Consider the following 25,103-nt stretch of genomic DNA (forward strand, 5'->3'; position numbering starts at 1 on the left):
TGCGTTTGTGCACATGTATGTGCATATGTGTATGTAATCTTTCATGGCTTTTTTTTTTTTTTTTTAATATATTTTATTGATTTTTTACAGAGAGGAAGGGAGAGAGATAGAGAGTTAGAAACATCGATGAGAGAGAAACATCGATCAGCTGCCTCCTGCACATCTCCCACTGGGGATATGCCCGCAACCCAGGTACATGCCCTTGACCGGAATCGAACCTGGGACCTTTCAGTCCGCAGGCTGACGCTCTATCCACTGAGCCAAACCGGTTTTGGCTTTCATGGCTTTTTAATAAAACTATATTCATGTATTTTAAAGAGATGATTGTTAATAATGACGCTTACTAACAAAGACTTCTTGGTCTTTCGAACCTTGTGTGTGTAAGGTGCTGCTCAGCGCCTTGGTCTCTGGCTGCACCCTAGCTTTGGCCCTCAGAGGAAAAGCTAGTTGATGGGAGGAGAGCTCAGTATTCGACGAGTAAAAAGCACTACCACCTTATTTTGTAAATATGACTGAGGATGCCATAGTCCACCATTCCACTTTCTATATAGTCTCAATGTGAGCTTTACACAGTAATCCTGAGTCAACACCCACAGAGTTCAATTTTGTGACTGCCTCATCTATCTGGAGTAAATCAGTTCCTTATAATAATTGTGTTGACATTGTATTCTGAGAATTCCTTCAGGAATATAGTTCACATTTCCAGTCTTGTTCCATTTTTTTTTTTTTTTTTTTTTTGCCATGGGGGAAAAATAGGCATTAATTTAAAATAATCTTTTTATTTTTATTTAAATTACTATTTCTTGACAGTAAAAATTAAAGCTGTCCACTTTTTTTGTTTTAAACTTGAGTCTTTTATATATATGCACACATATATATAAACATATATATATAATTGATTTCAGAGAGGAGAGGAGAGAGAGGTATAGAAACATCAATGATGAGAGAAAATCATTGATTGGCTGCCTCCTGCACACACCCCCAGTGGGGATTGAGCCCACAACTAGGGCATGTGCCCTTAACCTGAATGGAACCCGGGACCTTTCAGTCTGCAGGCTGAGGCTCCAGCCACTGAAACAAACGGGCTAGGGAAAGCTGTCCACTTTTTAACTTTGTATGGGGACAGTTACTAGATATTATCACGGTGATTTTATCATGGTAGGTATTGTATATAAATGTTGAGTCACCTGAAACTAATATAAAATTCTCAATTACACATTAATTTAAAAGACAACTTTCAGTTTTAATACTTAGGTGTGACTTCTGATTATAATCTGCAAGGTTTCAGTCTATGTATTTAGAGTTCTATTTCATTTAAACAACGAATCAGCTACTCTCTTTCCCAGAGACCTATTTTAATTTTAACAAGTGAGGATGCTGCAGTATTTAGGTTTGTTGGTCTGTCACACATTGATTGTAAACAGGTATATTTTTTTCCTTCATGGAAGGATTTTCCAAACCTATGGGAGAGACAACAATTGGCTAGCATGGACTAGTTAATAGTGAACATAGGCCAACTGATAAAGCTAACCTAAGAAACATTGCAAATGTGTGGCTCTAGTGCAGGGGTGGGCAAACTTTTTGACTCGAGGGCCACAATGGGTTCTTAAACTGGACCGGGCCCTGGGATGGAGTGTTTGTGTGAACTAATATAAATTCAAAGTAAACATTATTACATAAAAGGGTACGGTCTTTTTTCTTTTAGTTTTATTCATTTCAAATGGGCCGGATCCGCCCGCGGGCCGTAATTTGCCCACGGCTGCTCTAGTGGATCAGTTTTTGCTGTCAGATAAAAGAATGAAGTAGTGATAGTGGTGATAAAATGTGCCTCTTTGTGTTCCCTTGGAAGTAACTGGTATTCTCTTGTATCTCTCTACTCAACATAATAAACTTCTTCCTTTAATCTTAGATGATGAATAGCACCTTAATCACAGGTTACACAAATGGGCAGCATTTCTTTATGGTACTTGACTTCAATTCCTTTTCCTTTTGCCACCCTAGGCTTATTGACATTCATGTTCATGATTTTTTTTGGTTTCTTTCAAATGCAAAGAAGGCTGTGGAATGGGACCCTTTGAGATGAACTTAGCCTCATTGCATATCAGAAGAAAAGTATGTTCACCTCTAAGAATTGGGGGCACAGACAATAAAGTGAGTTCCTTAATTTATTTATTAGATATCAGAACAATCATCCCCATCCAGCTCCTCTCCCAGGTCACAATAATGTGCTCTTTAGATCTAAGAGGGCTTCATTTGAACATTCTTTCCTAGTGAAGGGAGATGATTGTTTTTCTCCTTATCCACCCTCAAATTGGTGTTTCTTTTCACCAATTTTGACTAGCTCAACCTCAGAAATTCTTGTCAGAGGAGTAGGCTGACACCTATCAGTGCTACTCCATATATATATATATATACTTTCCCAGGGATTAAAAGTCACCCCCATCCTCTCTTCCCAACTCCAAGTAACAATAACAGAAAACACCACCCCCCTCTCTAACCTGGCTTCAAATCCTGTTGATTCTAGCTCATTAAAAAATAAAAATAAAAAAATCTCTCCCCATTGCTGGTGTGGCTCAGTTGGTTTAGTGTCTTTCCATACACCAAAAGGTGGTGGGTTCGATTCCTGTCAGGGCACATACCCGGGTTGCAGGTTCAATCTCTTCCTTTCTCTTTAAAAGTAAATTAAAAACAACAACAACAAAAAACACCTCTCTCAAATCTTCCCTCTTGCCCTGCTGGTGTGGCTCCGTGGTTGAGTGTCAACCTAAGAACCAGGAGGTCATGGTTCTATTCCTCCTGCTCAGAGCATATGCCTGGGTCCTGGTCTGGATCCCCCATCATGCAGGAGGCAGCCAATCTCTGTCATCATTGATGTTTCTTTCTCTCCCTCTCCCTTCCTCTCTGAAGTCACAAATATTTATTTTTTAAAAAGAAAATGAAAGCAAGAGTAAGTATGGGCAGAATCCCTAAATCGTGATTTATAGTGATGATCTGTTAGGGATATCCATTTTCCTCCTTGAAAGGGAGATTTAAGGAAAAAAAAATTTCTAGGATTTCTAAATTTTGCAAATGAGGAAGTCCACAGAGCCAAGCAATCAGATTTTTTTCCTGTTATTTGCTTTTTTTTTTGGTGGGAAAAGTTTTTGGTTTTTTTTTTGGTGGTGGTGGGGGAATACCCAGCTTTCCTTTCCCTAAAAGCAGGCCATTATTTAAGTACAATAATCTTGAATATCTCAAAACAATTAATCTGGCCCTAGCTGGTTTGGCTCAATGGATAGAGCGTTGGCCTGTGGACTGAGGGATCCCAGGTTGATTCTGGCCAAGAGCACATGCCTGGGTTGGGGGCTGGATCCCCAGTGGGGGGTGTGCAGGAGGCAGCCAATCAGTGATTCTCTCTCATCATTGATGTTTCTCTCTCCCCTGCTCCTTTCCTCTCTAAAATCAATAAAATATATCTAAAACAAAACAAAACAAAAAATTAATCTGAATATCATGTTTGGGTTTTTTTTTAAAGTCCTTATCAGTTTAAGATGAATACTGAAGGGTGATTGACTGACATGACCCAGCAAAGAAAAAAATGTTTGGGTAGTGGTGGTGGGGACAGATGAAGCAAGATTTTAAAAATGTTGATATTTTCTGAAATTCGGTAACTTCACTGTACTTTTCTTTGAGATTTTCTACAGTAAAAAAAGCTCAAAATTTTAGTTTTTTTTGTTTTTGTTTTTTTTTTAACTCTCAGAACTCCCCTTTGCCTATTAATCTGAGCTGGCTCCTGGCCACAGGAGGAAAACTGCACAACCAATTCTTTTGCGAGCTTCTGCCTCTTCACTTGTGCATACACCAATTCACTAACGGAGGCATTACCTTTGTTATATGCACCAATTGTCAGCAGATAAGTAACGATCTCCTTTCAAAAGGAAGTTGGCCTTCCGCAGGTGTCCCAAGTGTGGGGGCTCCTAAACCTCCTGCACGTCCCCGGACACTTTCTACAGGCAGAGCATCACAATTCCTTCCAGAAACAGCCTGTGCCCTTCACGTCACGCGTTCGGAGGAGACAGGACCGAGTGTCCCTGGACCCGCGTTCACGTCTGGACTCGGAACAGGGGAGCCCTCGCCTGGCCCACGCGGGACCCAGTTCCAGCGGGTGGACGAGCGCGTGGCTGCGGGCCCGGGCCCCGCCGCAGGCAGCCCCGCCCCGAGGGCGGAGCCGGGGCGGGGCCGCGCGCTCTCCTCCGCCTCGCCGCTGCCCGGAGCCGGCGGCGCATGTGCCCCGCGCCCCTCCCCGGCCCTGGATTCCACTTCCCCTCCGCTCGCGCTGCAGCCGCAGCCGCCTCCAGGCCCCGCGCCGCCTCCGGAGTCCATGGCCGGGACGCGCTGGGTGCTCGGGGCGCTGCTCCGGGGCTGCGGCTGCAACTGCAGCAGCTGCCGGCGCACCGGCGCCGCCTGCCTGCCCTTCTACTCGGCCGCCGGCTCCTTCCCTTCTGGCGTCTCCGGCCGGCGCCGCCTGCTGCTGCTGCTCGGGGCCGCCGCGGCCGCCGCCTCCCAGACGCGCGGCCTCCAGACCGGGCCGGCGCCCGCCGGAAGGCTGGCGGGGCCTCCCCCCGCGGCCACCTCCGCCGCCGCCGCGGCCGCCGCCTCCTACCCGGCCCTGCGCGCCCCGCTGCTGCCGCAGTCGCTGGCGGCGGCCGCCGGCCCGGCGCGGGGATACAGCCAGGTGCGTGAGCGCCGCGAGGGGCGCGCGCGGGACCCTTCCCCGTCCCCGTCCCCTCCCCGGCCGCGCGCCCGCGTCCTCGCGACCTCCGCGCGCGCGGCCCGGGACCCGCGGCGCTCGCCGCCCCCGCCCCCACCCCGGCCGCCCCGTCCTCCGATTGGGCCCCGGAACAAGGGACGCTCTCCCGGGCCCCGGGTTTTCGCCCTGTTTTGTTCTCCTGAGCCTCCGGCCGGTGGGGCAGTGTAAGTGTGGCTGGGGGTGAAGGTTGAGGCCTGCTTCCTGCCGGCCCATGGTAGGTTGGGGGGGCTGCTGACGCCCCCACCCCGCGCCCCCGTCGCCCTCCGCCGGCTGGTTGTGAGTTGGGGGGCCCGGCTCCGCGGAGGGTGGGAGGCATCGCGCCGCCCGAGCGCTAGGCCCGGGCGGCCCGGGGCGCCTCGCGGCCGCTGCTGGGCAGGCCCGCGCGCCACGGCTGCGTGGGCTGGGCTCGGGGGGAAGGAGCTCGTCCCCAGCCCCCTCGGGAGTGTCCCCGGGAAAGGCGGGCGGCCCCGGCCACTGAAGGTCACCTCTGCTCCTCCAGCTCCGCTGGCAGAAGGACCTTCAGGACCCGGGTCGCCGCCGGCAGGGCCGTTTGGAGACCGATCCTGGGGGAGGGGGGCGTCCAGGGCCGAGGCCGCGATGTGGGGATCTAGGCATGGATGGGCCGACCGTGTTTTCTTTTTAAAAGTCAGCGTGCGCTTTGAGAACTCAGATTGCACCTATTTTGTGCCTTGCAGGAAGCTTCCTTTCTGCTTGTTACGTGGCATCTGGGAAATGTCCCACACTTTTGGAGTATCCAGCTCCTGAGGCGTCGGGTCATGTTGGTCTTAAATCAGTTCTTGCTTCTCGAGCTCAGCGAGACGGGGCGGCTTATCGGCTTGGCCGCTGTCTGCTGAGCTAATGGACTTGAATCCTGGCCCAATGCTTTCTGCTGCCCTTTTCTGTAGAAGCTTGTGATCTTAGGGAATTCTGGGCAATTGGGGAATGTTGCCTTTATTAAAAAACAAACTATCTGTAATAAGCCCTTGTGAGCTGGCTACTCTCTTATGTTATCTATAATGATATCTGTTGAGCCTCTCTCTAGACTAGTGTTATACACCGCTTCCGTTTGTCACTGACTTCTTAACATTGTGTGTAAGTCTTCGGGAAAATGATGGGCACATACGCAGGAGTGAAGCATCTCTCCCTGTAGCCCAGTCGAGTGCAAGCCACTGGAGTTGTTTACCCGCGTTAATTGTAGTGCCAGTTGCATTCTTGACCTCTCTCTGCTAAAGGTACACTCATCCCCGACTCCATAGAATTAGACACGCGTCTTCGTGGAACCCGCCTGAGTACAAAGGAATCTCTTTCCTCAGCCCAGTAAAGTGCAAATCTTAAAAACTTGAGTGGTCTTCCCTATTACAGTTATGATGCTTGTTGGGATCTTACTAAATTTCAACTTTTGCTTAATTTTGTAAAATAGAGTTTGTTTTTTTTACAGAGAGGAAGGCAGAGGGATAGAGAGTTAGAAACATTAATGAGAGAGAAACATTGATTAGCTGCCTCCTACACACCCCCTACTGGGGATGTGCCCACAACCAAGGTACATGCCCTTGACCGGAATCGAACCTGGGACCCTTGAGTCCGCAGGCCAACGCTCTATCCACTGAGCCAAACCGGTTAGGGCTGTTTTTTTTTTTTAATTGAATTTATTGGGGTGACACTGGTTAACAAAATTACACAGGCTTTCAGGTACACAATTCTGTAACTGTTCATCACCCCAAGTCAAGCCTCTGTCCATCACCATCTAGCCCTCTCATACCCTCTTCCACCCCTTGCCCCCTGTGTAAAAATGCAGTAGAGGTTTTTACATATTTCTCAGGCTCCTGTTACCTCACACAACTGTTATTGCCTTTATGATCTTTTCCTTTTCCAGTTGGTCTGCCATACCAGTTGACAGATTAATCTTTCCAAGCATCCTGCTGTCTTGTTGATTTATCCACTTCTAAGTGTCTTTTATTAATCCCTTCCACCCCCCTTTGCCTACCAGGTTAAGGAGACACACTCAGGTCCTTCTACTAAATGGTGCCAAGTTCCTTTTGCCAGCTCATCTTCCTTGGCCCATAATTGGATTCTAATGTTTAGTCAAATGGTATTATTGCTGTTTTGCAAATGGGCTCGAGTTCATACTGCTTCCTCCCCTCACCTCTGAAACTGGAATGCCCTTTCCTTTATATCTGTCAGAAGTCTGTCCTTCAAGGTCCATCTCATATCATGTCTTGCTTCTTCTGTTAGTGCTGTTTTGAATTCTTATAATGTATACTAGTGGCCCAGTGCACGAAATTCGTGCATGGTGTGTGTGTGTGTGTGTGTGTGTGTGTATGTGTATGTGTGTGTGTGTCTCTCTCTTTCTCTCAGCCCGGTCTGCACCCTCTCCAATCTGGGACTGCTGGCTCCTAACAGCTCACCTGCCTGCCTGCTTGATCGCCCCTAACCACTCTGCATGCTGGCCTGCTCGCCCCAACTGCCCTCCCCCCCCTGCCTGATTGCCCCCAACTGCGCGCCCCCAACTGCCCGCCCCTCCTAGCCTGATGCCCCTAACCGCCTCTGCCTCAGCCCCACCACCATGGCTTTGTCTGGAAGGACATCCAGAAGGTCTCCCGGTATAATTAGCATATTACCCTTTTATTAGTATAGAAGTATAGATTATAGCATTAAAGCATCTCACCTTGTATGCTTGTCTTAGTGTAGATGGTAAACTTTATTTTTTTGTTTTGTTAATCTTCAGGGATATTTTTTCCATTTCTTTTTAGAGAGAATGGAAGTGAGGGAGGGAGGGAGGAAGGTAGACAGAGAGAGAGAGAGAGAGACATTGATGTGAGAGGCACATCAGTTGGTTGCCTCCTACTCAAGCCCTGACCAGGGCCTGGGATTGAGCCTACAACCCAGGTATGTGCCCTTGACTGGGAATCAAACCTGAGACCTTTCAGTGCACAGACCATGCTCTAACTACTGAGCATCAACCGGCCAGGGTGTAGATGGTAAACTTTTTTTTTCTCCATTAATTAAGGTTTACATATGTGTCCTTATCCGCCCATTGCCCCCCCCCCCCCACACACACACTCATGCCCTCACCCCCCTGGTGTCTGTGTCCATTGGTTAGCCTTATATGCATGCATCTAAGTCCTTTGGTTGATCTCTCCACCTTACCCCCACCCTCCCCTACCTTCCCTCTGAGGTTTGACGGATGGTAAACTTTTTAGATGAGGGTATAACATGGTTCACAGTAAGTAGGAGGCACTCACATATTTGTCAAATTGAAAGGAAAGGACCCCTCTCGTTCTACCTTAACAAAAACACTATTAGGTGTAATTTGGCATCAAAGAATTTAAAAACAAGGCCTGAGTAAAATTTGTGTCCTGCCAAGCCATTAGGATATAGATCTGCTTGCTACTTTTAGGATATTTAATTTAAGCCAAAACAGGATGAGTTAGGTTTGTGAATCTTACTTATTGCCTCTGAAATAGTAACTGTCCCCTAAAAATAACATTTTTCTAAGTAGGTTGTCAAAGAAATCTTAACATTTCTTCATTTCTCTTGGAAGGAGTCTAAAGCTACCTACCTGGAAGACCTTCCACCTCCCCCTGAGTATGAATTGCCTCCATCCAAGTTAGCAGAGGAAGTGGATGATGTTTATCTGATTCGAGCTCAAGGATTACCATGGTCCTGCACTGTCGAAGATGTGCTTAGCTTTTTTTCAGGTATATTTTATGTATGTTTTAAATATGTAATTTTTTCTGAGCAGAAGAGTTCCACAAAATCCAAGTTAAACTGTGCTGTAAACATCTTATTTGATGGTTGAGTATTGTGTCAACTGGTGCATACCAAGTGATACCATGTGTACTCTTTGTTTATATACCAGGTTTAAAGACTGAATACAACAAAAAATTTAATGTTGAAACAACAAAAAATTAAATGCTAGGACTAAAATTTAATACATAAAGCCAGTTTTCTCTGAAGTTTTGATATGCACAGATCAAAAAGCCAAACCTGTTAGTGGAAATATGTTAGTGGAACATGGGTTAAGAGTAGCTCTTTATGCAAAACATACATTTAAAATACAAGATCACGTTGTATCAAATGGCATAGTTTCCTTAATAACGTGTTTGGACCAGGGTTACATATCTGTGGTTAGTTTTTTTGTTTCTACATCTGACTGATTTTTAATTTTCCTTTTAAGAGAGTTTAAAAGATGCTACCTTAAATGTTGTAAAAACAATGTAACATATACCAAGTACCTTAATGTGTATAGCATTGTGTGGTCAAGCATTTTGTAAAGTCATTTACATCTTCCACTTGCTCCCATTATAAGAAGTATGCAATAAGGGGATATCTTTTCATAGTAATAAAAAAGGAGAAAAGTTAAATTATGGTAGCAAAATTATTCTTATAGGAGATATTTTAGAGTTTTTCTGGTTGTGATTATAACAAAAGAAGACACTTATGCATAAACGTAACCGTAGAAGCATTGAGAAGGACATAATACATTTTTTTGTTGAGCCTAGTTTAAATTGCCATTTAATGACCAGGAGATCATAAACTTATGTATGCAGTATAGTTTGCTTATCTTTTTCATGTGGAACTTTTTAGAGATTACCCCCTCATTGGCATTTGGACAGCTTCAGATGGGGGCTTGTGTAAGGAATATGGCAGGCATTTTCGTTCTTGTTTTGTTTTGGTGTGGGAAGATTGCATTCTAGTGGCTTGTATAATTGATTTCTGGTTTTAATTGATTTTTATTCACATACTTGTAGACTGCAGAATCCGCAATGGTGAGAATGGAATACACTTCCTCTTAAATAGAGATGGGAAACGAAGAGGTGATGCCTTAATTGAAATGGAGTCAGAGCAGGATGTGCAGAAAGCCTTAGAAAAGCACCGCTTGTACATGGGGCAGCGGTATGTGGAAGGTACGTGAAGTCACCGTGTGACTTTTCAGGATCATTACATAAGACTTTATATTTTCCAAGGCAGTTTCATTTGCTCCTTAGCAATAGTGAAATAGTTAGATATTATGAATATACCCTTTTTTAGGGTACCAACATGAAGCACAGGGATCATCTCTGTTTCTTATCTATAAAATGAAGATGTTGACCAAGTTTATCTCACAAATTGTGATGTTTAAGTGAATGATGCCTGGCACATATAAATACTCAATGTCATGTTATTTTCTCCAAAGAAGTACATAAAGATTTAAAAAATACTAATTTTAAAATTCTTGATATTTTTTTTAAAAAGGCTTATTCCTTTGTTATGTAAATTTGATGTGTCTTTTGTGCATTTGCTTTGTAGTGTATGAGATAAACAATGAAGATGTGGATGCCTTAATGAAGAGCCTGCAGGTTAAATCTTCCCCTGTGGTAAATGATGGTGTGGTTCGCTTGAGAGGACTTCCTTATAGTTGCAATGAGAAAGACATTATAGACTTCTTTGCAGGTGCTTTTCAGTTTTATCATATTTGGAGCCTCATCCCTTCCCTCTCCCCGCATTGTCTCCTTTTCCTAAGTAACTCCATGCAGTCATATTAGGTTCCTTAGGGGAGAACTCTTCATCTGGATTTCCAGTATTTATGAATTACATAAGTGTTTCTCATAGCAGTGTCCATATTAAGACTAACAATTTATATGAATTAGAATTCTTAGCTGTAAAATATGCATCATTACATTAGTAGTGATGTTAGTCTAAATCTCTATTTCTCCTATTACATTTTGGCAAAAAAAAAGAGAGAGAGAAAGAGAAGTGTGTTTTACATGAACTGCTTGTACCCTAAACATTCTGGAAATATAGATGTGTAGGTGTTACTAGTTTTTGGCTGCATATAATTTTCTTTCAATTAGGTATCTAGTTTTTGGACTGGCAAAACAGCTCTCAAATTTCACTAATAAAGTAAAAAAAATTAGTATGTGAATGAATTAATTAATTTTAAGTATAAAAAGTTCCTGTTAGCAGCACTAATTTGAATAATTTTTTTGGTGTCCTAGGACTGAATATAGTAGACATTACTTTTGTGATGGACTATAGAGGGAGAAGAAAGACAGGAGAAGCCTATGTGCAGTTTGAAGAACCAGAAATGGCCAACCAAGCCCTATTGAAACACAGGGAAGAAATCGGTAACCGGTGAGTAAGGTAGATACTAATGCTGCAGTAGTATCATACATTGGGTCATTTTGATGAATGCACTGTAATGTGAGTGTCAGGTGATCTAAACAGAAAAGTAGAGTAGTATGATGAGCTTTCAAATGCCTTGCACTTAGATTAACAAATCATTGACGTGGTAATTTGCTGTATCTGTTATTTCAATATGCATCTATAAAATACATTTTTTTGCCTTGGCTGGGTGGCTCGGTTGGAGTATCCTTCCGTGTACCAGAAGGTCTCAGGTTCGATTCCCAGTCAGGGCACATGCCCTGGTTATGGGTTCCATCCCTGGTCGGGGCATGTGTGAGAGGCAACTGATAAGATGCCTCTCTCTCTCTCTCTCTTCCTCCCTCCCTCCCTCCCTTTCTAAAATCTATTAAAAAACACTTTTCTTACATAACACCAATATTATCACATCTAACAAAATTACCAACAACTTATCTAATGTGAATCCATAATCACATTATCTTAATTATCTTAATTATATCTAATATATTGTTACAGTTGGATTTTTTTTGGCACCAAAATCTAGACATGACCCACACTTTATTTGATTGTTCTTAAAATAGAGCAAATCCCCTTCTTTATTTTTTTATTCCCTCTCCCTTTATAAATGTCATTGACTTTTGAAGAAATTGGGACAGTTGTCCTGTACAGTGTCTCATGTTCTATTTTTATCTTATTGCATCCTCATGGTGTCATTTAACTTGTTCCTTTGTATCCTGTATTACTCCTGGAAACTGGAAGCTAGAGCTAAAGTCTTGAATTGGTTCAAGTTAACATTTTGATGTGGATACTCTGTAGATGATTCTGTAGACTGTATATCACATCACCTTAGGTCACAGCGGTTCTCAACCTGTGAGTCTCGACCCCTTTGGCGGTCGAACGACCCTTTCACAGGGGTCGCCTAAGATCATCCTGCATATCAGATATTTACATTATGATTCATAACAGTAGCAACATTACAGTTATGAAGTAGCAACGAAAATAATTTTATGGTTGGGTCACAACATGAGGAACTGTATTTAAAGGGCCAGAAGGTTGAGAATCACTGCCTTAGGATGCACGGAGTGATTTGTGGCTTCTTTTGTGTTTTAACTTTAATTTTGGAGGAGTACTCAAGCCAATCCAAAGCCATTATATTTCAGAATTACTTATAGAATTGGTTCAAAGGTCTCTATTAAATTTGTTTCAAGTGAAAAAAGTATATGCAAAGCAACACCCGTCTCCTTTTTCTTTCAGCACTGTTCATATTATAATGGAACATAAAATAACATCAAAGTTATTTTATGTGGGGATGTTAAGGCAATGTAGAACTCTCTATATTAAATTAAGAAGTGGTGCCCACCTAATCTTTATAGGTCTTTATATAAAATTATTTTTACAGTTCAAGCTTTTAATAACCTGATTTGGAAAAGCAGTGTTGAGAAAAAGAAAATTGGATCCAGAAGCTTAGATTTAATAGATACTTTCACTGCCAAGCAGATCAGAATTGACATTTAGTTCACGAATTCTCATTAAATAAACACATAACGAAGTTCTGGAGGAAGTTAGTTCCTCATGTACTGTGACAATCACTTATACGAATATGATTAATTTTCACAGAATTGAATTTTAAAGCTTCAATAGATTGTTAACCACCTGTGGAAAACAAAATTCTTCTTACCAGATCAATTCTTTGCATACACACAATTAACTATAGCATAGTTGTTCTCATGAAGCAAAACAAGGTAGGAATGTTGTTCAAATGTATATGAAGAAAACTTACCTTGGGAGGATTAAATCAGTGATCTGTTCTGTTGAGAGTACTTTTACATGGGCTAATAATATCTGTTCTTACTATCACCTGTTATCTTTGGACACTTGTGTTTCATAAGCTATTGGAAATACTATATATGCATGTTTATTTTATTTTATTTTACTATTATTTTTTTTAAAATATATTTTATTGATTTTTTACAGAGAGGAAGGGAGAGAGATAGAGAGTTAGAAACATCGATGAGAGAGAAACATCGATCAGCTGCCTCCTGCACATCTCCCACTGGGGATGTGCCCGCAACCCAGGTACATGCCCTTGACCGGAATCGAACCCGGGACCCTTCAGTCCGCAGGCCGACGCTCTATCCACTGAGCCAAACCGGTTTCGGCATATGCATGTTTATTTTAAATGAGTTCATTGTAAAATTACTTTGCACCATTTGTGATGTTCTCTTTTGCTTTGACATAGATATATAGAGATATTTCCAAGCAGAAGGAATGAAGTTCGAACACATGTTGGTTCTCATAAGGGAAAGAAAATGGCATCTCCTACTGCTAAGTATATAACTGAGCCAGATGTGGTCTTTGAAGAACAGGAAGTAAATGAGGATATTCGACCTATGACAGCTTATGAAAGTGAGAAGGAAATCGGTAAGGATCTACCTCTTGTTAAGACTCATTGGGTCTATCTTGTATGTCTTGATATTACCATTTGTATGAAATTGTAAGACTCTTGGAGAAAGGAATTGAATTAAAGATTTAATATATCTTTGAGTGTAGTATGTACTTTGAATATATGCAGAAAGGCTTAATTATTTCATAAGTTTTTAAAATTTAATAACTTTTATAGATTCTACATCAGATAAGCTGGCAGCACAAATATAACCAGGAAGTAAATGTCAATATTTAAACTAAGGTGGGAAAAGATATGGGTAGAAAGCAGGAATGTTGACTGAAGTAAGGAGTTTTGTTTGCCTCTGTATTTATTTATTTATTTATTTATTTATTTTAAATATATTTTATTGATTTTTTACAGAGAGGAAGGGAGAGGGATAGAGAGTTAGAAACATCAATGAGAGAGAAACATTGATCAGCTGCCTCCTGCACACTCCCCACTGGGGATGTGCCCGCAACCAAGGTACATGCCCTTGACCGGAATTGAACCCGGGACCCTTGAGTCCGCAGGCCAATGCTCTATCCACTGAGCCAAACTGGTTAGGGCTCTGTATTTAATTATTCTTTTTATTCCTAACCCAAAGCAACATTTGGAATCTTTGAAGTTTGCTAAATCCTTTTTAAACTGGTGCCCTGGGATTATCCTGTTACCATATTTATTTATTTATTTATTTATTTAATGTTTATAACTCAGAAAATTACTCTTTCCTCAATTTTTTCATTAATAATCATTTTTCCTACTCTCTCTTGTTATAGAAAGTCTAGAGGCCTGGTGCATGAATTCGTGCACCAGTGGGGTCTCTCGGCCTGGCCTGCGGGATCGGGCCGAAACCGTCTCTCCAACATCCCCCTAGGTGTCCTGGGTTGTGAGAGGGTGCAGGCCAGGCCGAGGGACCCCACCAGTGCACATTCAGGACCTGGGAGGGATGCGGGGTGTTGGCCAGCCGGGGAGGGACCGCAGGAGGGCTCCAGGGCGTGTCCAGCCCATCTTGTTCAGTCCCAATCGGCCAGACCCCAGCAGCAAGCTAACCTACCAGAGCATCTGCCCCCTGGTGGTCAGTGCATGTCACAGCGAGCAGTTGAGCAGCCTTAGCATATCATTAGCATATTACATTTTGATTGGTTTGAACTGTCGACTGGACACTTAGCATATTAGGCTTTTATTATATAGGATGTTCTTTTGGAATCTGGTAATGGGTTGAGGCACTGAATTTTTAAGCGAAGCGAAGTTTATTACAGCAAGAGTAGAGCTCTCGGCATGTGAAAAGGGTCCCAAAAAGTGTTGCCCTAGCCACTAAATTCTTATGGGTGTTCAGGTGTTATTTGTAAGATGGCAGAAATTTCAGATCATTTTGGCTTTTAAAATTCAAGTCCTTCTTCCCTACTGATTCAAGAGGATTAAGGATTTTGACATAAATGTCATACCTAATTGTAATTTGTTAATAACTCTTGAAGTTTTTATGCTCTTGACGGTGTTTTGTTCCACTTTTCAGAATTGCCTAAGGAGATGTCAGAAAAGCTTCCGGAGCCTGGTGATTTTGGAACTACATCTTCACTACACTTTGTTCATATGAGAGGATTGCCTTTCCAAGCCAATGCCCAAGACATTATAAACGTATGTGGCAGTAAGATACCTAATCTCAGTAGGTTAGAATAAAAGTTTTAAGATTGAGCTTCAATTAATTTCAGGTAGGTAGAGAAGAAGATACAGTATTTCTGGAGTATCTTTGGACAGTACGATTTACCTCTCCATGGTTGGGGAGGCTTGTTTTATTCTCTTAACCTGAGAAGTATGGGCTTTCTTGCGTTTTAAGGTGACAAGTATAGTGGATAAGAGGATTTTTTAAATGCACAATAGTATGATGTGGGTTTAGTATTCAAAGAAAGTGGATTTTCTCTAAATTGGTTCAACCTCTTGAGTTTTGAGTTTAGTGAGCTGAGACCCAGAGGAACTTGCCACAGAGAAGTTAGGTCCTAGACAAGAATTCAGTGCTCCTAAGTGCTTGGAGCTTTTGTTAGACCATGTAGCCATGTGGCATTATGATTCCCTAACTTTTTGAGAAAAATAATTTTAAGAATATTTTTATTTCATGATAGGTACTGTATGAAATGGAAAACTAAAATAACAAAGTACTTACTGACTTCATGAACTTGAGGACATAAACTTAAGATAGATTCAAACCTAGAGTTTTCAGTTAGTGAGCCTTAGAGTTGTCTTTATTATTTCAAGAAGCCCAATAGGTATCAAATTATCACCTAAATGAAGGTTGCAGTCTCATTAAGGCATTAAATTTTGTTGCTTTGGTTTGGAATGACAACCATTCAGGGTGCTAGCTCTGTTATGTAGTGTTGATAAGAATGGTTATCAGGAACATGCCTGATGAAAAAATGGTAAAATTGAATTACTAAGAAATAAAGTATATGTGATAGATGACAGGTAGTCCTTAGAAGTGGAAGGATGTTTGTGGGAAGAATAATAAAAGTGGTCTTTGTTGGTATAAAAAGCACGTCAAGAACCATTTGTTGCATAGTATTGTATTTATAGTATAAGTTGTCTATGACCAGATATTTGAAATGAACTTTGAGTTCTAAAAAGATCAGAAAAGCCAGAAGAGATGGTAGAAGATATTTCCTAAAAAAAAAAAAAAAAAAAAAAAATTAAAAAGAAAATTAAAGTGTATGAATCAAAGTCTGAAAGGAAAGTGCAGAACTACTAGACTTCTAGAAATTGGACCTAGTACCATTATGTTCCTTTTGGCTTCATTTGTTTGTTGTTTAGTTTTTTGCTCCACTGAAGCCTGTTAGAATCACCATGGAATACAGTTCCAGTGGGAAGGCCACTGGAGAAGCTGACGTGCACTTCGATACCCATGAGGATGCTGTTGCAGCTATGCTCAAGGACCGGTCCCACGTTCGTAAGTGCTGCCGTGGTTTTCATGGTCATTTTCATACATGCCTTGGCTTACAAATGCCTTTTTCTGTTTTGGAATTTTCCTAGAATATTTCCTTGTGAAAATTGTACTCTGTCATTACCACTAAAGTAAATGTGAAAAAGGATGAGACATTATATTGTAATGACAAGCATTTATCTGCTAATGATCTTGCATATTCCTATCCAAAGTTAGTTAGGATTTAATTTTGTTTTATACTTTAGTTTAAGAAAGCCAATGGACAAAGGGTTTGAGTTTCTGTCTGAACTCTGAGAAAAAAGGCTCATATTATGAGAAAAAAGGCTCATAAATAATATTATTTCTGCCTTTTCAACTTTTTGAAATGAATTTTTTTTTTCATTCTCAGAGCATAGGTATATTGAATTGTTCCTGAATTCATGTCCAAAGGGAAAATAAGACTTCTAGGGACTCCAGATAATAAGGTAAACTTAAGAGGTCCAATTGTGGAAACTATTTTCAATTGATAAATTAATCATTAACTTACTAATTTGTGATATGGTGGAAACTGTTCTCTTTAACACATTAAGTGCCAAGCCTGTTTTCTCTTCCTTTCTGTTTCAGTCACCAGTGACTGACATGGCACTTAACGTGTTAATAAAGATGAAACTGATCATGATAATTGAAGCATCACTATAAGGAGTGGAATTCTCCTGGGAAACAGAATTCATTATGATTGTACTAGAGGCCCAGTGCATGATTTATGCACGGGTGGGGTCCCTCAGCCTGGCTGGTGATAGGGGCCGATTAGGGCTGCGGGAGGTTGGCCGGCAGGGGTGGGGAAGGGACCGCAAGAGGTTGTCCGGAGGCCCCTATTAGGGTCATTGGGGCCAGCTGGCCCCGGGGGAGGGACTGTGGGTGGTTGACCGGCCAGGGGGAGGGACCACAGGAGGGGCTGTGGAAGCACACTGACCACCAGGGGGGGCAGCTCCTGCATCTGCCCCCTGGTGGTCAGTGTGTGTCATAGCGACCAGTTGTTTGGTCACTTAGGCTTTTATATATATAGACTAGAGGCCTGGTGCACAGATTTGTGCACTGGTGGGGTCCTTCGGCCTGGCCTGCACCCTCTCGCAATCTGGGACCCCTTGGGGGATGTCGGAGAGCCAGTTCTGGCCCAATCCCCGCAGGCCCGATCCAGATAGGAGGGAGCCTGATCCTGTGCTTTGAGCATTTGACCCCTGGTGGTCAGTGCGCATCATAGCAACCGGTTGAACGATCAAATTATTGCTTAGGCTTTTATATATATAGATAGTGGCTCTGAGTATTTTCCCCATATGCAGTCTTTTTGTATTTTTCCTTAACATTCATGATTCTGTGAGCTGAAAAATAATTTTTCACCTTTAGTAGCTATAAATCATAATACACTGGCAATGTGCTTGCATTTGTTTTTCTTTCTATAAAAATTTTGAACACATTTCCTCAGTTCTAAGATATTTTTTAAATGTTTAAAGTGATACATTTGAAACCAGAGTGTACCAGTGATATGTACACTTAATGTACCACTGTTTCTTTTCCTAAAGTGGTGTTATGAAAATGGTTGTACTAGGAAGTTTATGATTTCATAGGGTTAACTTACCTGTGACAAATCTAAATATGTCTTGAGGTCTTTTCTCTTGACTAAATGTTATATGGTATTTTTCCTTTTTCCCCTATACAGTGTATACACACACACACACACACACACACACACACACACACACACAGTATATTTTAATCCTCACTCAAGGATATGTTTTTATTGATTTGAGAGAGAGAAAGAAACATCAGTATGAGAGAGAAACATTGATTGGTTGCCTCCCTTAAGTTCCCCGACCCGGGATTGAACCTGCAACCTAGGTATGTGCCTGACTGGGACTCAAACATGCTACCTTTTGGTGTATAAGGTGATGCTCCAACCAACTGACCCACACTGTCCAGGGCAAATCTTTTAATATATTTCGTTGTAATCATTTTTCTACATGTAGTGGTAGATATTTAGTGAGTTCTTGAAAACACCTGGGACATTTCTTTATAATAGTTGTCATGGGCTGTTTTTGGATGTAAAATACCACAATCTCCTGATATTACATATTTACATTAGCTAAAATCTGTGTAAAATATATTCTGTGCTTCACTTTAAAAGCCTTCCTATCTTCATGCCAGGCTATAAATACTGATGCCTAACTAATTTTCTTTACCTCAACTTAATTGATTTTTCAGATAAGTTGCATGAAATAGGAAAGAAAAAAAAATTACTGAATTTGTTATTTTAAATGATATGGGAACATGTTCAACACTTTTTCGTTTTTAGTAAATGTGCTGTACTTTTTGTTTTATTTTCAGGATGAAGCAAGAAGCATTTCATTTGCACATCTTTCTTGGATATGGGATATACAGTTCCATTGTTTTAGCAGCAACTGTTAGAGAAAGGATATGGGGGTCTTGGATTAATTGCTTAAGAAAAATTCCATAGTGGACTGTTTAGAAAGAAAAAGGAAAGACTCAGTTTGGAATTAAATAAATCACAAATTTAAATTTTGTTTAAAACTGTCTAGGATAGGATCTGATTTACAAATCTGGTCATTATTTTATGATTAAATAATTTGTTTTCATAGAGATTGTTATCCAATGTAAAGACTGCATATTTTTATTCAGCACTGTCATTTAAAATCTTCCTCCCATTTTAAAAATGATTTTTTTTGAGAGCTCTGATATAAAACTTCTATGGAATAAAATACTGATTTATTTTAACCAAATACTCACCAAAGCAAAGAAAGGTTTCAGACCTTTGAATCATTATGATTTGGTAGAGTAGTTATAATTTTAGGTGTATTGATGACTTAAGGGGTAGGAATGTAAAAAAAAAAAAAAAGATTCAAAACAAAAAAATAAATACCACTGGTTAGTATAATGGACAACTATTCGGCAGTGTCACATCTTTAGAAATGTTTGGCCTTTCTAAGCTTGTGCTACTGGCATTTAACATAGTGCCTGTGTGCTTTAGGAGGGAATGCTAGTCTCAACTTAAAAGTTGTCTGAACACATCCTCATCCCCTGACCCCCTTTTTTGGTTTTGGGTAAACATTAGGGGTGTTAGTCTCAAAACTGTGAAGTGACATCTCAAAACAATCCCTACTGGTAAGGATCTTAATGGCTTCACTTGAATTTAAACCAGCTCTAGATAGGAAAAAACCTAAGTCCCTTCATTTGCTTTTTCAGTGGGGTAGCACATCCCATATTTTAGAACAAGTAGGGGTGCCTTGCTTAAATAAAAATAGCATTTAATGTATAATTGTGTGAAGGGTTTATGGATAAAGCTGTACTTCTGTCACATTGTGGCAGTACATTCTGCTTTCATATTAAATAGCTTGTTATTTAAATATTGGATCAAAATGGCTGGCTTGAAAATGTAGTCATTAATAAACTAATTTTATGTGCACCTGTGTAGGAGAATCAAAGTCCTGTATACTTTCTTTGCCTTGTTCCTGTTCTCAGGGTCACTACTGCTATGTAGTTACCAAGAGATGCAATTCTAGATCTTAAAATCGAATTAGTCCAGATTTTTGAGAGGTGATATTTGGAAGAGAGATTATGTCTTCTCTCACTCAGTACATAACCATCTTTGATTACCAGCTAAGATACAAAATCACTGTACTGTAAATAGTTAATAAATGAAAGCTTGGTTCAGGCAGATTACCTAAGAGTATTTATTTTGGAGTGTGTGGATAAACCAAATATATTTTTATTACATCAAGTCCTGGTATATTATTATAAGGAGACATGATTGACTTTTAGTTGTGTTTGTCATCCAGTAAGAACATGACTTACCCGGTTTAACAGCTTCAGCGTTCCTACTTAGATGGAAATATGTTTTCATATATGTGTTCTGAGCTGTGCAAACCGGTCTCTAGCTGTATGATCTGCTAGAAAGTGATCTTTTCTCTCTCCCTTTAGCAGTAGGCATCCAGTTTGCTATGGAAAAATCTGCAGGGTTTTTTGGGATTGGGGATGGTGAGGAATTAATTCATTTGCAATTACTTTATTTTGGAGCTAATGAATTTCATTTGCATATCCCTGGGAAAAGAAAGAGCAAAAGCCTTAAAGTGTTGTGTGGTGGTTAAGCTGGAAATGTCTTCCTGCCACACTAGTGGCTGAGTTCTCTTTAAAAAAGTGGCCATTCTTGGGAAGTCTTATGAATTCATATACTTTTCCTAGCCTCCCTTTAGCAAGTTACTGCTCATAATTTAGGCTACTAAATGAATACTTGCTGAGAAGGCAGGTGTAAAAAAGCATGTGTAAAATCGTGTGATAGAATAAAAGTGATCTTTTATTTCTATCCAATCAAAAGACATATTTCTCTTTCCCCAAATTTGATAAAACTGGGTTGTTTGTCATCAATTGCTGTTGAAATAAGTAATGACTGAGATTTTCTCTTCTATTTGTGTCTTTATATTCTCCTTTGTGGGAAAGCTATCAAAATTGCAGATTGGCTATGGCTGGGTTTCCCATATACTGCTTTAGTTAGCTACTTCTTAAGGAGCTGTAAGGGAGGACTCTGATAAGGAACCTTATCAAAGTGTAGGTTTTTGTGTAGATCCCAAGGAGGAAATTGCTAGATTGTGATCTGATCTGAGATACTGATGCCAGAGAAGGAAGCAGAACCCAGAGTATTTGTCCCTCTCTGCCTGGGTGAAGGTGGCCTATTATGCCAGGTGGGAGGGAGACGGGGTGAGCTATGGAGCGGAAGTCTGAAGCCTGGACACATCTGCAGGGTGGGGAGGAAGCAGCAGGAGAAAGCACTTCCATCTACATGACATTTGGAGGCAAGGGCTCTGCGTATTAGTCAACATGCCCTATTGGCATCTGCCCTGAACCATCCCTCAGCAGATTCTCATTTGGGGATTTTTCTTGGGTTACATCCTATTCATTTTACAATTTAAAACATTCTTTTGTTTTCACAGTTTCCCCTAAATCATGTGTAAGGGTTTATATTCAATTGGTAGGACACATTATAGAGCAGAATGGTATTTCAGCAGTAGAGGCAGGCCTAAGTTCCATTGCCTTTCAAAAAAAATAGCCCTAATGTGGTAGGAATGGACTTTTCCCTCCGGATTCTGCAGATTAGAAGATACTCTTTGAAGTTTGTACGAAGGGAATAAAGCTGCTATGAACAGTCGTGTAGGTTTTTGTGTGTACATAATACTTCAACTCATTTGGGTAAATGCCAACGAGTGGGGTTGCTGGCTCATATGGTAAGACTTTAGTTTTAATAAGAAATGCTAAACTAGCTTCCAAGGTGGCTGGCTGTACCATTTTACATCCCTACCAGCAATGAGTGCCAGTTCCTGTAGCATCTCATCCTTGTCAGCACTCGGTGTTCTCAATGTTTTGAATTTGAGCTATTGTAATAAGTGTGTCGTATCTTGTTTTAATTTGTGATTCCATAGTTTCATAAGATGTTGAGAATCTTTTAACAGATTTGAATCTGCATATTATCTTTAGTGAAGTGTCTGTTCAGATCTTTTGCCCAGTTTTTTAGTTGGGTGGTTTTCTTCATTTTAGGAAGGGGATATAAGAAGGTTTTATTTGGTGTTTAAACCTTGATGATATGAAAAATAAACAAGATAATTTTTAAATTTGTATATATTTTATTTTTTGAAGGAAATAATATTCTAGAGATATGAAGGGGTGTACTTCCTCTGATCCTGTACTTCAGCCACTTACTTTCCCTTATGCAGCCCTGTCATCACTTTCTAATGTAAACTTCCAGTGATATTTACTGTATAGATAAGCAAATATAATAAACATTTTCATTTCTTTTTAGCATACTATACATACTATTCTGAACCCTTTTCTCATTTAATATATCCTAAAGATCATTTGATGTCATTATACAAAAATCTTTCCTCTTTTTTGATTTTAATATTTTTATTTTTTATTAATCTTAGAGGAAAGGAGAGAGAGAAGGAGAGAGAGAGAGAGAGAAGCACTGGTCAGTTGCCTCTTGCATGAGAGAGAGAGAGAGAGAGAGAGAGAGAGAGAGAGAGAGAGACACTGATCAGTTGCCTCCTGCATGCGCCCCAACCAAGAATCGAACATGCCACCTGATGTACGGGATGAAACTCTTACCGTCAGGGCTTCCCTCATTTTTTAAAAGTGATTGTACACTATGGATGTATGCAATTGAACCTGTCCCTTACTAATGAACATATACATTGTTTCCAATCTTCTGCTATTATAATGCTGAAATGAATTACCTTGTATACATTTGTCATTTTATACATACATAAATTTCTCTCTGTAGGATAAATGATCAGAATATGTGCACTTGTAATTTATATCAAATTAAATTTATATCTCTATATTTTTTCTTAGTTTGCACTAGCAGTGCAAGTGCCCATTTCCCCATAGCCTCACTGACACAGTGTATTAGCAACTATTCTTTGCCACTCTTAGAGGTTAAGCGTGTGTGTGTGTGTGTGTGTACACTTGCAATAGTATTCTATGAGGTAGCATTTCACGTTTAGAGCTTTTGAATTTCCTTTTCTGTTCTCTTACAATCCCTATGCATTAATCATCTTCATTAATTTTAAAGCAAATTCAAACCATATTATCATTTGTATTTCAGTGTGCATCTCTTTAAATAGGACTTTAAAAATATCATCATTCCTAAAAATACTAATTGTTTTTATCACTAAAAATATCTATTTGAAATGTCTTTTTTTAAAAAACCTTGAGTCAGGATCTAAATAGTCTACACATTGCAGTTGGTTACTCTGCCTCTTTTTCCCCCTGTGACATTTTTAAATACAAAATTTCAATCAAACAATAAAGTGACATTTTTAAATATGAAATTTCAAGCATACAATAAAGGCAACTATAAGCATGCCTATACCTATCACCTCAAACAGGTACTATTTTGCCATACTTTATCATCTGTGCATCCATTGGTCTATTTTCTTTATGTGTGTCAAAGTTGTAAATATATTTGACTCTTAAGCTTTTGGGCATATATGTTGTTAAGTTTTTACTTGTAAAACTTACAGTGAAGTGAACAAATGTTAAATGTACCGTTAGATGAGTTTTGATGTACAACTTGTAACCCAAATTCCCAGCAAGCTACGGAGCATCATCACATCAGGAAGTTTCTTCACCCAGTTTCTGCACCTCTCCCATCTCTTCTCCCTGTTAGGATTTTCACCATGGATTACTTTAGCCATTTTAGAGCTCCATATAAATGGAATCATATAGTATGTGTTTGTGTGCAAATTCCTCTTCAGCGTGTTTTGAGATTCATCCCTATGTTTCAGCTTGGTTTCTTTTCATTGCCGAGTAGTATTCTATTGTATGAACATGCCACAGTTTAACTTTTCATGTGTTAGATGAACAACTGGTGGACAATGGGCTGTTTCCCATTTGGGCTATAATAAATAAAGTTGCTCTGAACCTCTTGTGCAAGCCTTTTTGTGGACCTATGTTTTAATTTCTTTTGAGTGAGTACTCAGCAGAATATCCTGAGTTGTAATGTTGGTATATTTTAAGTTTTACTAGGAATTGACATACCTCTTTCCAAAGTGGTCATCCTATTGTACATACTCACAAACAATATGAGAGCCACTAGGTCTACATTTAATGGTGTCATCCTGTAATTTCAACAATTCTGTGTGTAGTGGTACCCCATTGTGGTTTCAATTTGTCTTCCTTGACAATCGAGCATTTTTTTTCATAAGCTTTTGGGCCATTCAAATTTCTTTAGTGAAGGTAAAGTGCTTGTTTCCTATTTTAATCTATATGTTTACTCTTCCATTTACTTTTTCCTTTATTTTTGAACGAGTTAAGATTAACCTGTAAACGTTTCCACAATCTGAGTTTTGCTCATTGCTTTTCTGTTATTATTGACACTTTTCTATTGTTTGGTCTTTTTCTTAGTTAGCAGAAGCCCATTATTTTTGCTATGAACTAACTTTAACAACCCCCATCCCCCCACCCCCCACACACTTTGTCACTTTATTATGGCAGGATATTTTTATGTGGTGGAATTCTTAAATCTCCCCATACATATATATATATATTTATTGGTTTCAGAGAGAGAGAGAAACATCAATGATGAGAATCATTGATTAGCTGACTCTTGCACGCCCCCTTCTGGGGATCGAGCCTGCAACCCAGGCATGTGCCCTTGACCGGAATCGAACCTGGGACCCTTCAGTCCACAGGCCGACGCTCTATCCACTGAGCCAAACCAGCTAGGGCTTAAATCTCCCCTTTTATGGCTTCAAGGTTTTGTGTCAGAATTAGGACATCCCAGTGAGAGGATTTTGAAAGCACCTGGTGATGAGGCATGAAGGCCTGTAGCCAAGGTAGACTAGAATATGGAAGGATTCAGTGAAAAAGGATCACCAAGGTACGTTTAAGATAAGCTTTTCAAGTGATCCAGAATAATTTGAATCCCACAGGTGACACTGCACAAGTATATTCAAAGACTTGTCCCAAAACACACCTGGTTCTAATTGAAATACGAGGCTCACCACCTCTCTTTGCCATTTGGCAATGACATTTGGGAATAAAGGCCACAAGCAAAAGAGAAACGAGTTATTCATAATTTCTGATAGTTTGGCTGAAATTCCATTTATTGCCCCCATAAGAAGGCAAATGAAATACAGGTGATAATATTATGCTGATTTTTAACCTGCTCTAATTAATGAGTAAATTATTTGTGGTAAATGAGTATGAGTGATACTATAGTGCCAGAAAGCAGCACCCCGCAATGGCAAGGCAATACTGCTGCCTGGAGACTCATAATTTTCCATCTCCCTGCC

The 25,103-nt window shown here is 40.5% G+C and overlaps 1 protein-coding gene across 2 annotated transcripts; it reads left to right on the forward strand.

Moving 5' to 3' along the window:
* Positions 1 to 4,345: 4,345 nt before the first annotated feature.
* Positions 4,346 to 23,737, forward strand: GRSF1 (G-rich RNA sequence binding factor 1). Of its 2 annotated transcripts, none has more exons than XM_070395339.1 (10): positions 4,346 to 4,714; positions 8,331 to 8,487; positions 9,541 to 9,696; positions 10,079 to 10,222; positions 10,768 to 10,903; positions 13,152 to 13,333; positions 14,851 to 14,972; positions 16,137 to 16,272; positions 16,655 to 16,730; positions 18,628 to 23,737. In XM_070395339.1, exons 1-9 carry the CDS (start codon positions 4,361 to 4,363, stop codon positions 16,702 to 16,704), a joined length of 1,437 nt encoding a protein of 478 aa, XP_070251440.1. In that variant the 5' UTR covers positions 4,346 to 4,360; the 3' UTR covers positions 16,705 to 16,730; positions 18,628 to 23,737. The 2 variants fall into 2 exon arrangements, with proteins under 2 accessions (XP_070251440.1, XP_070251449.1); XM_070395348.1 differs by lacking the exon at positions 4,346 to 4,714 and adding an exon at positions 4,986 to 5,003.
* The last annotated feature ends 1,366 nt before the right edge of the window (positions 23,738 to 25,103 follow it).

This window comes from Myotis yumanensis, unplaced genomic scaffold (assembly GCF_028538775.1).
Source record: "Myotis yumanensis isolate MYYU_CA2020_CCGP unplaced genomic scaffold, mMyoYum1.0.hap1 SCAF_1, whole genome shotgun sequence".
NCBI lineage: Eukaryota > Metazoa > Chordata > Mammalia > Chiroptera > Vespertilionidae > Myotis > Myotis yumanensis.